The 13,424-nt window shown below is 38.5% G+C and overlaps 1 protein-coding gene across 1 annotated transcript in view; it reads right to left on the minus strand.

Moving 5' to 3' along the window:
• Positions 1–13,424, minus strand: part of CAMKMT (calmodulin-lysine N-methyltransferase) — a 662,536-nt gene that overhangs the window by 191,909 nt on the left and 457,203 nt on the right. The window contains exon 4 of the mRNA XM_077485659.1: positions 3,292–3,352. Coding sequence (XP_077341785.1) covers positions 3,292–3,352 — 61 coding nt within the window. The remainder of the gene's footprint in view (positions 1–3,291; positions 3,353–13,424) is intronic.

Below are 13,424 nucleotides of genomic sequence, written 5' to 3' on the forward strand. Positions count from 1 at the left end.
AAGAAGCATGGCGAGTTTTTTGAAATTGTAATTTTTTTGTCACCATTATTTTGGAAAAGAAGAACCGAAACAAAATTAGTTTGTTTTCACAGTTTTATTTTCTTTATACCTTTCACCAGTTCAGTGCAGCATCATCATATGACTGGTATGGTAATGTTCAAGGACACTGACTGGCGACAGTATATATAAAAAAAAAAAATATATATATATATATATATATATATATATATATATATATATATATATATATATATATATATATATATATATATATATATATAATTTTTTTCAACATGTTTAACTTTTTTTTTTCTTTTTGTATTTTTTTTACATACCTTGACAAGAGCAGTACAGTGTCACCACATTGTACTGCTCTGGGGAGGTGATCAGGATTATTTTTTTTACACTATGATGATCCCTGTTATAAGCAATAATCTTTATGAATGGCATCCATCCATGTAAAATTGTGTACAGTTGTGATAGCTGTGATTGGCCACAGTTGTTTCATTATACAGGGGGCACTGTGATTGGCCCGTCTGTATCATGTGATCACTGTGATCAATCACAGTGGTACACAATAAATGGCTATGAATGAAAACCATTGTGTACTATTGTCATGTGACAGCTGTGATTGGTTAAAGCGATCAAATGGTACTAGAATTGGACTGGTACAATGATCTGTCTTCCGTTGTGTGTGGTGGACACAGTGGGTGACAGACCATGCCACTGCGCAGCCTCTAGGGTGTGCATGAGGTACGCACCTAGAGGACAATATATGATGTCTACCGAAGATAATAGTAATCCTGCTTGGCTTTCATTTAACAATAGGCTGGGCAGTATGTGGTTAAAAAGCGAAAAGGGACAAGTTGGGTAATTTTTCACAGACTGCAAAAAATAAAAGGCATACATGGATGCATACACAGAAAGCAATCAATCAAAATTATAGTGTATAGTTGCAAATATAATGCATAACTGCACAACACAGTGACACATAATCAAGATGGGGTTCCATGTTATAGCTGAATTCCAGGTATGGATATTTTTGTACCACAAGGCTCTATACTGGGTCTTGTTCTATTTAATCTATATGTAAGTGATATAACTAAAGGTTTGTTGGGCAAGGTAGGTCTTTTTGCTTATGACACAAAGATGCGCAGTAAGGTTGATATCCCTGGAGGTGTCTGTAACATGGAACATAATTTGGCATTGCTGGAAGATTGGTCAAAGCAATAGAAACTGCAGTTCAATGTTTCTAAATGTAAAACAATGCACATAGGGGAAAAGATTCCTTTGACAGAGTACAATATTGTAGGTACAGTGTTGGCTTGAAATACTGAGGAATATGGTTTGGGGGTATTTATTTCAGATGACTGCAAAAGAAGCAAACAGTGAGCCAGGCAGTGGGAAAAGAAAATATAAGTCTAGGATGCATTACTAGAGGGATCACCAGCAGGAGAAAGGGGGTATGATTCCCTTATACAGAACTTAAGTTATCACTAGAGGTATCACCAAAAGGAAGAAGGAGGTTCTGATTCCTGTATATGGATATTTAGTTATCATTAGAGGTATCACCAAAAGGAGGAAGGAGGCCCCGATTCGGCTATATAGATCTTCAGTTTGACCCACTTAAAATACTGTGTCCTGTTAAGGAGACCTTGCTTACATAAATATATTGATAAGATGGAATGAGTTGAGAGACAAGCAGCAAAAATGGTGAAATGGGGGATAAAACACACTGAGTTTGACTGCAGGAACTCAACATGTACAGTCAGCAAGAAAGAAGGGAAAGAGGAGACATGACTGTAGCCTTTAATTACATTTAGGGTGTCAGTAAGGTTTAGGAGGGCATTATCTTCATTATGAAGCCAAAATCAAGAACACTGTGAAAGGACAAATAAGGTTTTTACTGTTTTGAGTATAGACTGAAATAGGCTAAAATGTAAAACATTTTCTATTCTATTTTTGATTCATTGATTTATTATTATTATTAGTATAACTGTACCTGATAGTTAAACTATTAAATACCTGTCACTGCAGATTAACACTGCCATGTGAGGATGGCAGTGTTCACCTGAAAGCTGAAGGCTTTCATTTTTCTCAAAGAAGCCTCCAGCTTGCATGTGATTACTCTGTCAGAGCTGACAGAGTGATCACATGATCAAGAACCACTCTAATTGGTTCTTGATTGCCAATGATGACTCCAGCTCTTATTGACAGCTGGGGATTGAGGGCCAACTCAACAATTGACCAACAATTGAGGGAATGAGTTATAAGGGAGAATTATTCATAAGATGCCCTTGGCACGGGGCATTGTACCGGGGAATGTTAATATATAGAATGTAGACAGGAGGAGTTACTTAGGCTTTTGTGAAAGTTATTTGACAAATGTGCTGGGAAATTTAGGTACCTTTCTGTAAATTTCCCTGCTCATGTGCACCTTTCCTTTTGCTAGTTATAAATTGATCTAAGTAGCTGCCATTTTTGTTTTATTTAGGGACCTGATGGCTGTCAGAAAAATTGTCTATGGTCAGCTTTAGGCAATACCAGTGGGCAAATAATATCACTGAATTTATTTCAGATGTTGATTAGGGATGTTGACTGCAAACACTAGAAGGACAAATTACAAATCTCTACATCAACTACCATTAAAATAGTATGGTACATCAAGTAAGTAAATGTGTGAAAGTCATATCAAATAGACTTTACATTATTGATATAAGATGTGTACTTGCTACATATAACCTGTGTGCTATCTTTGAGGTCTGCAAGACTGTTGAGAAGGTTCGAGTGCATTTAAAGTTTGCTTCTCACCAGTGGTTGGTAGTACACCTGGCCTTTTTAAATTTGAATTTTTTTGAGCAATGACACGGCACCGGGTATTAAAAGTAAGAAAATACATAGTCTGCTGATATGGGCCCTGCCTGGCACCCTAGCTAAATGATATGGTAGTTTAGTATTGCATAATGCTAAATATTTCTAATGGCAGAAGAGAGTTTACCAAATGCCTGTTATTCTATCTGACCTTCACAATACACATTGATTGACTGAAGACTCACTTTTGTTTCCCAAAAAATCAAAGTGAAATAAAAGGCCTGAAGTGGAAATCAGAAGGCTTTGACATATGGCAAAGCTTGCTGTGCAATATTAGTACCTACAGGCCGTTTAGCAATCTTTGTCAAGAGCAACACGTTGTCACCTTGCACTTTCCTTTTCATGCATGGATATTATGGTGATTTTAATCATAGCCAACCTAATGGCTGTGACCGACTATACGTATTTTTATTTTCTTACCGGAACATGTCTTTGTGTTTAAGACAGTAGTAGGCCAGTACTTCTTCTGAGGGCCAGATACCTACAAAATAAACACATGCGCATTTCATTAGTGGTAGGCAAAATAGTATGTTCATCAACAATAGTCATTCAAGCCATGCAAATAAAGCTCACTCCATTGTTAAAGCGTAATTCCATCTTTATTCAACTGCTTACAAAGTTAACGTGTAGGTATAGCCATAACTTTTTTTTCCCTTTAGTTTTGAATAGAGAAGGATTAGAACCATTGTTGGGATTTACATCTGACTGTATCCTGTTAGGGAGATTCACCCTTTCTATGTGTCCTTGCGACCACTGTCGCCGAAACAGAAAGCAATGGGAAATCCCAAATTTTACAGTACCCAGAAGAAGAGGGTAATTCCTCCAATGGAGACACCTGTTCTAGTGACAACTGAAATTCTTGTTACTTTGTTGCTACTCTTACTTTCTGTTGCATCTATGGGACAGAAAGTAAAGGGGAATCTTCCCAATCGGACACAGCACAGATATGTTTGTTCAAAGTAAACAGATTACCAGTGAAGAGCTCAGGCATTTTGGGACACTGAGCTATCTCACCAGGAAGCTGTCAAAGCCAACAGTCAATCATAGGTGGTTAAGGATTTCCTGGCCTGTAGCCGCACATAAGGGGCATGTATATGTGTGGCTACGAGGCAGAGAATACCTCCACCATCTGAGTTAAACCACAGCTGCTAAAAAAAGTGTTTTTAAGTATTATAATGTACACATAGCCAAACCTTTTCTTCAATTTTGGATAAAGCAGTGAAGGTGACCCCTCAATTTATTTTTTGCTGTCTGCTTCCAGTTGGCAAGATTTCCCTTTACTTTCTGTCCTAGAGACGTAACAAAAAGGAAGGGGAAGTAGCAACAAAGTAAAATGAAATTCAGTTATCATTGGAACAGGTGTCTCCATTGGAGGACTAATGCCCCGTACACACGAGAGGGATTAAGTCTGACAGACTTCCGACGGAGTTCTAGCGGAGTTCCGCCAGAGTTCTGGCGGACTTTTCGACCGAACGGACTTGACCACACACCATCACACCAAACTCCGACGGAGTCGAACGTGATGACGTACGACTGGATTCGACGTAGGAAGTTCCTAGACAGTAGCCAATAGCTGCCCTAGCATCGGTTTTAGTCCGTCGGAGTAGCACACACACGAGCGGATTTTTCGAAGGGGACCGGGTCCGGCGGAGTTCCGTTGGGAAAATTTAAAGCATGCTTCATTTCTAAAGTCCGTCAGACTTTAGCTTCGCTAAAGTCCATTGCAGCCCACACACGATCGGATAGTCTGACGGACTCAGCCCGTCGGACTTTGGATGTCGAAAAGTCCGCTCGTGTGTACGGGGCATTACTCTCTTGTTCTGGTGACCATAAAATGTAGGATTTCCCTTCACTTTATGTTTTGGTGGCACACTTTGGTCACAAGCTCTTCACCAGTAACAACCTGTTTGCAAATAAGCTAGGAGATACAAAGCCTGCAATCAATGGCAAATTAGAAGAAAATGACAGTCAGAATACCCTTTGATTCTCCAGTCAACCTCAGCAGTTTATTAGCCAACTGAGCTACAGCAGAGTTCCTGAAGGGGGGGGGGGGGACTCTAAAAAGACCTGCTAGATTGTATGAAGCTACAATATTCATCAGCTAACTAGTATTGTCATGCCTGCACAGGCTTTAGAAGTACACAATAATTACTCGCATTTTGCTGGTAAAGATACCTGTCTCACAGACAAGACAAACAGTAATCAACAATTTTATTGCAAACTTCTATGCAGTATCATGGATGGGTCTTCACCATCTACAGTCTCCCAGCAAACAAATACATTGTTAACGGCACCCAATGCATGTGCGTTTTAATGCCCTAGGGAGCTCAATCAAATGATGGGCTGCCCTAAAAAATTCATCTTAACATGCAAAGTAACACTCTTTACTGTAATTTGTAGTGATGCATTGTAAAGGTGTGAATGTAGCCTTAATGTTTTTAAAAATTACCATTTCATTTAAAATAAAACTGCTGAAAAATGCAACCATGGCAACTAGTTTTTCTCTGCTCATGTGATTGGTTGACTTCTTTCTCCGGCAGGAAAAAAAAAAGATGTTAGTAGAACAGCATGTTTTGGTATCCACTGAGCAGAAGCCGGTAAGCATTTGCAATAAAAGTTTAAACCCCTTGCAAATTATTCAGCTGACCTGAAGAGGATAGTGTTTTTCTTAACAACTTGAACTTTTCATGCAAAAACATCATCTACAACTTACATATAAATGTTCATATAAACATGACATTTAGCTCATCGATGCCTATCATTTGGGAGAAAAATATGTTTGGAAACTTTGCACTGGATGCAAATGGGGGGAAGGGAACGGGGGAGAAGCCCTTTTGGATGAAAAGTGAGAGGGGAGTTCCCAAAGAAGACTGTATAGTGACTATTTGCTACAATAAATTGGCATCCAAGGGATGATATTGGAGTGCGAAAAGTTCCTGTTTGTTCATGTGTTGGGATTGTGGCAACTCCTTTACTTGACTGCACCTGGCACAAAGACTAGAGAATGACCAACTGGGCTTGGAGTGGAGGAGATTATCTTGATCCATGCATAATTATACCCATTATAAACCTGGTTTGACCTCATCTTGAATATGCAGTTAAGTTTTGGTCACCAATCAACAGAAAGGTTGTTCTTTAAAGCGGAAGAAAACCCATCAATTAACAGTTTAAAAAAACAGCACCTGTCAGGAAAGTAACTGTCACATGGGTTGTGCTCTCACACTGTCAAACCATCCAATGGCTGGTGTCATAACTGATCACATGTGAAGCATCATGCCAGCTGAAGATTAAACAGAGGCCAAGATGGTAGCTTCCTTGGCTGGAAACGATAGGAGGGTTTAATTCTGATTTAACTAGAAAGAGTTCAGAGAAGGGCAACTAAATTATTAGGGGGGTTGGAGGACTTCATTTATGAGGAACAATTACAAATATTACATGTATTCACTCTACAGAAGGAGATTTAAGGGGTATATAATTACAATGTACAAATATATCAATAGTGATAATTTAAACTGTAGTAAACTGGTCCTGATGAAGAGAGGCGGCCACAATTTAAGAATGGATGAAAAGAGATGTATTCCTAAACTGAGAATAGTGAAAATAAAGATCGCATTTTTGCAGGATGTTGTATTAGTTGAAGATGTGGCTACATACTGTATTTAGATTATTTTCATCAGTCACAATAGTATACAGAGCAGTGGGAATTCTTAAATAACTTTAGAGGTTGATCCAGGGCAGGGTCAGCAATGTTTTTTTTTTTTTTACCTTTTTCAAGCAAATTGGTCTATACTCATAGGGATTGTTGTTTTGTTTTCAACCTTATCAACTATATAACTCTGTAAAGTTTGACATCTAAACATAGGAGGGAGGAAGTAGTGCCAATAACCAGAAAGGCTTTAAGGCAGAATGGAGTGATATGTTGGTGATTTAGCGTTCACACCAAACTTAGTCTACATTTCCACTATTGCGACCCCAAAATTGTGGGAGTTTGAGTGCAGCTTTGATCCAAGTTTACACTCTCTAGAACAAAGTTGTATCAAAGTAGTGCAGGAACCTTTTCAATGTTGATTTTCAAATCAATGGGCTGTGACTTGTCATGTGACTTAATGTGCCCAAACCTCCAATGCAATACACCCAACACACGTTCCTGCACAAACGGCTGTATTTTAGATTGGGTGCTGAAATGACCATCGGCTGGATCTGAATATAATCATGAAAAAGGAAATGTCCTCAGCACACCAGGATCTCCAAAAATGGGTCCAAAACTTTAATCACACAGTATCAAAAAAGTGACGTTTCGGAGCCTCGCAGGACCCCTTCTTCAGGCATGTGACAAATTGTGATACAGACAATACAGTATTTAAAGAACCATTCACCAATCAGTGAAAAGAGGAAATGACCCCAGACCCGCCCCTCTGACATCGAATTACGTCATATTCCTGACATAGACCTGTGGCAGAACCCATACAAACATTCGTGTTTGCTTGTCATTTAAATAAAATAAAACCGACATCAAGCTGTCATAATTACTTTAGCCAGAGCTTATTAGTATGCTACTGTAATATTCGTCTAAAACTAATTGTATTCTCCGCAGGCAACTACAGTAATTGGCAATCATAGCCTTATCTGCGTTTCTCTGCCCTCTGTATACCTACGCCTGGCTGTGTACTAGTGTTGCTATGTGACTGACAAAGACTGACAGACTTGTCTCTCTGCTCCAATCCAACGGCACACTGTGCACATGCGCCCTAGGGGATCAGTACATCAATGCAGGTGTCCGCCGTCGCCATGCCATTCCATGACGCTGGCGGCAGTCTACAAACAGACAGGGAGCTCACTGGGACTGTAGAGGTAGACAAGTGCAGACCAAATGTGAAAGTCAATCATGGCAACTGCACTTTGAAGATATGAAAAAAAAAAGAAAAGGAAAAATTTATAAATGAAAGATGAAATAATAAATTAGAAAAGACAAGAAGAAAATGAAATAGATAAATCACCAAAACCAAATAAAAAAACAAAACAAAAATAAAATTGAATTAAAATAAAAGTAAAAAAAAAAAAAATATATAAAATGAATATAAATAAAAATAAAAAAGGAAAGGAAAAAAAAAGAAAAGAAAAAGAAGAAAGACAAAAGAAAAAAGAAAAAGGAAGAAAAAAATTGCCCGTGCCAGCTGCCATAATAGATTATGAGAAGACAGAATAGCTACGATAAAAGGACACAAATAAAGTTCAGAATAAAGATTAAAATGGTTGATACATTACAGCCATAAACAACATCACAATCTAAATTATCTGTCCTCAAGAAAACACAGATAGGATAGAGTGGTGTTGAGACCACCTGACTGAACTGTACCCAAGTTAAATGTCCAGTATACCTCGCGATGAAGGAGAAGACAGTCACGGTCTCCCCCATCACTGGTCCTGATAATTATTCAATGACCATGCCCCTTAATTCATGTACTTGGTGCTTCTCAGCAACAAAATATATTGCTACAGGTTTATTTAAATAGGGATATAAACATAAAAGTCAGTGCTACTACACATACATCATATAGGTAGCAGAGCTCCCAGGTGCTCGATCCTCGTTGGCTTAGTAGGGAAATGAGGAAAAGATGATCCGCACTCTGGTGATTGCTCTTAAAAAATGTAGTATTTATTAACAAGCCACAGTGACCAAACACAATTATGTAAATAGTGGGCTTCACCTTTCAGGGTCCTCTTCAGCGCTACTCTTATATCACTCCTATGTTTCTGAAATTGTCGTTTAAAAGGACCAACAGTTTTCCCTACATACACCAATGACCAGGGACATTTTAAAATATAGACACAAAACTTTGTATTCATTTCATATACCCTTGTATGTGATATTGCCTGCCATTATGTGGCTGGGTGAAATGTTCACCACATGTTATAGAATTGAAAACGTTACAATTATAACATTGGTAATAGCCATGTTTTTGTGAGATTCTGACCTTTGGCTTAGATCTCAGGTCTGCCTGTACCAATATGCCAACAAACACCTAATTCCTTTGTGGACTAGTAGTGGTGGATTTTTAATACTGGAGGTCAACGTGCTGTCAGCCCTCAAAATGTTAATGTTGCATGTGGTTGCCTGCCTAATACGATCTGATTCCTGATTGAAACCATGTATAAACAATGGCCTATAGGCTGTTTTGTTGGTTTAAACCGGATTTGAAGTGGTTCTGGTAAGCGCCTTGTCAAGTGTCGTGGTGGGATACCATTGCTACACAAATTTACCATACACGGCCTTTAGTTGTTAATTTCTCTCACTCTCATCTGAGCAGATACGTATTACCCTTATGAACTGGGAGATGGTTAAGCTATCTCAGAGATGTTTCAGATGTGTTCCTGTCAGTTGGTTTCATAAATAATGATATGTGTAATGTGCCCTGCTCATTAGTAATTCTAACATTCAGATGTAATACTATCCTGGGACATTCTGGGTTAAATATTATGCCAGGGAATATCTTGTTCAAATGCCCCACAAACTCATGAAAAATACAAATCTCGCCATCCCAGATTAAAAAAAAAGTCGTCAATGTATCTTAGCCAACACTTGATGTGTTCAGAAAAAAAATATGGTAAATATGATGTTCCTCCATGTATCCAAAGAACAGATTAGAAAATGAAGGGGCTGCTAAGCTACCCATGACTGTACAACGGATTTGGGCATACTTGGTTCCTTTAAACTAGAAAAAATTGCTCTCCAGGATAAACTTTAGACCTTCAATAATAAATTCATGGACCGTCAGTTTGGATAAGTAGTATCTCCCCGCCATCAAGCCAGCTTCATTTAGTATGCTTGTGTACAAGGACAAAATGTCAGATAAGGCTATGATCACAGGTTAGTTGCCTGTGGAGAATACAATCTGTTTTAGATGAATATTACAGTAGTATACTAATACACTCTGGCAAGTAGTTATGACAGTTTGATGGCTGTTTTATTTTATTTAAATGACAAACAGGAATGTTTGTATGTGTTATGCCACAGGTCTATGGCAGGAATATGATGTAATTTAATGTCGGGGGGGGTGGGTCTGGGGTAATTTCCTCTTTGCACTGGTGAATGGTCCTTTAAATAGTGTGTTGTCTGTATCACAATTTGTTACATGCCTGAAGAAGGGGTCCTGCGAGGCTCCGAAGCGTCGCTTTTTTGATACTATGTGATTAAAGTTTTGGACCCATTTTTGGAGATCTTGGTATGCTGAGGACATTTCCTTTTTAATGTGTCCAAAGTCGCATGACAAGTCGCACTAGTGGAAATGAAGCCTTAACTTAATTCTCTTTTGCAGCTTTGATTTTGCCATTCCTTTACCATTCCATTCCTGCAAAATTCCTTTACATGTCTTTTCTTTGGCCTGTTAGCTTGCTCCCACTTCATCTATTTGTAAGAAGATGAAATCAGGATAACCTAAAGCTGGCTATAGACATGTGGTACAAAAACTATGGCTGTGACATCAAATATAACTTTAGAGAATGTAAATTGATAACCAAGGTAAAATCCTAGAGCTTGCTTGCTTGTTTTGCAGTCTTTGTTGGGCAATGCACTTTAATTTGCTTAAATCTAGACTCCAGGCAGATAGAAAGGACAAAAATGAATGCAGCTCTGTATTTGTATACATATCCTAAATGCAAGCAGGTAAGGTACCTTAACTTTGTGTAAGCCACTTGCCATCCTTGTATAGCAGAGCTCAGGTTCAATTAAGAAGAAGCAGCACAAGCATTTAATCATTTACTTTGGTTTTGTAAACCTGAATAGACCTGAAGTAGACCTGAATGTATAAGTGCAGTGCGGTACACTGATTTCAAATGTCAACTTCATGGTCCTGTAGCACATACTATGAGAGACTATCTTTATTAGGTTTTTTCTAAAGGATAAAACAAAACCTGGCTCATAAAATGGCATCTCAGCATGTTGACAGGAGGAGAAAGTAGAGTGACTAATAAATTAACCCCTCAGTCTCTGCCTTCACTTTGTAGACACAGGCTAGGGAAGGAACAAGAACTGCAGCAGAGACTAGATTGTAAATTTCTGATCATCGATTTACATATTGTACATTCACACCAGTCCCTGACCTTATGCAGCGTACAATCTAATGTTCCTATATCACATGCATACTTTATATAAATATACTAGTGCTAACTTAAGGAGGAGGCAATTGCCAGATTGCCTGGAGTGTAGGAGGAAACACATGCAAGCACAGGGAGAACATGCAAACTCCATGCAGGTAATGTTGTGGTTGGGAATCAAACCAATGACTAGTGCCGCCCACTTTTGTGTGCTGTGTGGCAAAGCTCTTTTAAAACTCAGAGCTAATTGGACAAAAATAAAACTCTCTTATATGTACGAAAGTAAGGCAAAAGTGGGCATAACTTTTTTATTAACTTACATAGGTCATTCAAATTTCACACGTTGGTAGAGTAACTCTCCCTCTTAGTAACTCTTCTTCTTAATTGCAGGCAAATAATGGATTCCAAGCTGAAGCAATGTGCAGTCAACAAGTTCTTGGGGGGGAGGGGTGGAGTGCAGGCTGTCCGACATCCACAGAAGGCTACAAAATATTTATAGAGATGACACTATTGACAAGAGTCACCAATGACAAGGTGTCATCTCCATAAACATTCTGTAGCCTTCTTTGGATGTCGGACAGCCTGCACAAACTTAATGATGGCACGTTGCTTCTGCTTGAAATCCACTGTTTGCCTGCAACAAAAAAGAAGAAGTAGAAGAGTTACTATGAAGCAGGGGTGCTCAAACTGTGGCCCTCAGAGCCTTTTGAAGTGGCTCTCAACCTCAAACCAGGGAAGCACACTTTTATACTATTATACCCTGCAGGTTTGGTGCGCTCTCTCTTTCTGAAAGCGCATGTAAATTCAGAAAGTGTACCACATACTAGAAGTAAAAGAAGTCTAAAAAAGAAGTCTATGGTAAAGAGCAGCTAGCCCACATGAAAGTCACAGGTGCACTGCACTTGCTGTATGGGTGAACCGCACCACATCAGTCTGAAAGCAGCCTTATGGGGTGCTCAGGACAGTAAGGGCTCATTTACATTTATGGTTTAGGGGGTAAAACAAAAAGTTGAGATGTGTTTTTGCCACACCCCCCAAACACTGATGTAGTGTCAGGAGTCGCAGCGGTCACTCTGTCCCATGCTCCAGGGGGGCCCGTGCGGCCTCCCTGTCATATTCTGTTTTACACTTGGACAAGAGGGGTGGCATATACAGGAACCAATCCTCTTAATTTTCCTCCTGAATGCCGCTGGGAGGGAGAGGAGGAGAAGCCAGTTTTTAGCGGTTGCAGGGAGGAAAATGTTCATTAGGCTAATCAAATAAAGTTCAAAATGGTGAACCATTTTATTTCATTGTGGCCTACGACTGGTTACCAAATCCTTTAATTGGCCCTTGCTCTTCAAAAGGTTGAGCACCTCTGCTATAGTAAGTTACTAAAAATGTTGTGTCCACTTTTGCATTACTTTCGATACAACGTTTGTATTTATATGTGAACTTAGTGTAGCTGTTTGCTTGGAGTTCAGCTTTAAAGACGTATAGTGGTAGTTTTTCCATTGTTTATTCATGCAATATGAACATCCCTGTGCAATCCGTTTGGCAAAATAGCACCAAGGGAGGTGATAGGCTTCAGATGGGAATTGACAAAGGTTGGAAAATGGAAAGCTCTGGGATGTTTAGTTGCAACGGAGAAAAAAAAGATACAGTATGACGTGTGGCCAGCTTGTCTCCTAACCTTTAGAAAGAACCCAATAACAAAGATAGTCTGTCAAAGTATTAGCTACAGGACCATGAAGGTGACATTTGAAATCACTGTACCGCTCTGCACTTACACTTAAGATTGATAAGATAAATACATACGTACAGTCAAGTCTACAGAATGGCTTTCTAAGATCACATGACAGCTCGAAGGCTATTTAGCATATATAATTCAGGGCTACTTTGACAAAACTAATAGAAGAGATTGTACTTCAATCATTTATAGACAAGCTGTATTTTACAACACATCTCTGCAATTAAGGAAGATGTCCTTTATATTTATGTAATGACAATTAATTTGTCTTGCACATAATACATGAAGGCTATTTTTTGTTGCTTAATAATGCATTACAAGAATTTTATAGTGTACAAAAATGTTGACTTCAAGTCCATAGATGTGCCGCACGTATTTTTATTTTACAAAGAGCAAAACAAAACTAGTACACAGGATCTAAAGTACAAAATGATTTTATATGAAAGCTCAAGAAGTACACAAAAATTGGTAACAAGCTTAAATAAACATCAGATTTTAGATAAAAAAAAAAAAATGTTTGATCAGCGTTTAAAAAAAAAAAAAAAAAAGATAAGTACATTACACTTATTTCTTTCTAGCCAGCAGTTGCTAAATTTCCAATACAGATAAATGTCTTCAATTGACTTAAATGTGGCCTAAATTTTAAATACGTAGCCCAACTACCTCTATTGTTTTGATTTCTTTGGAAATGCATGCATAACAGTCATAATGACAGATTACATTATATTTA

This window comes from Lithobates pipiens, unplaced genomic scaffold (genome assembly GCF_037356315.1).
Source record: "Lithobates pipiens isolate NorthernLeopardFrog02 unplaced genomic scaffold, aLitPip1_a1.2 Scaffold_18, whole genome shotgun sequence".
In the NCBI taxonomy this organism is placed as follows: Eukaryota; Metazoa; Chordata; class Amphibia; order Anura; family Ranidae; genus Lithobates; species Lithobates pipiens.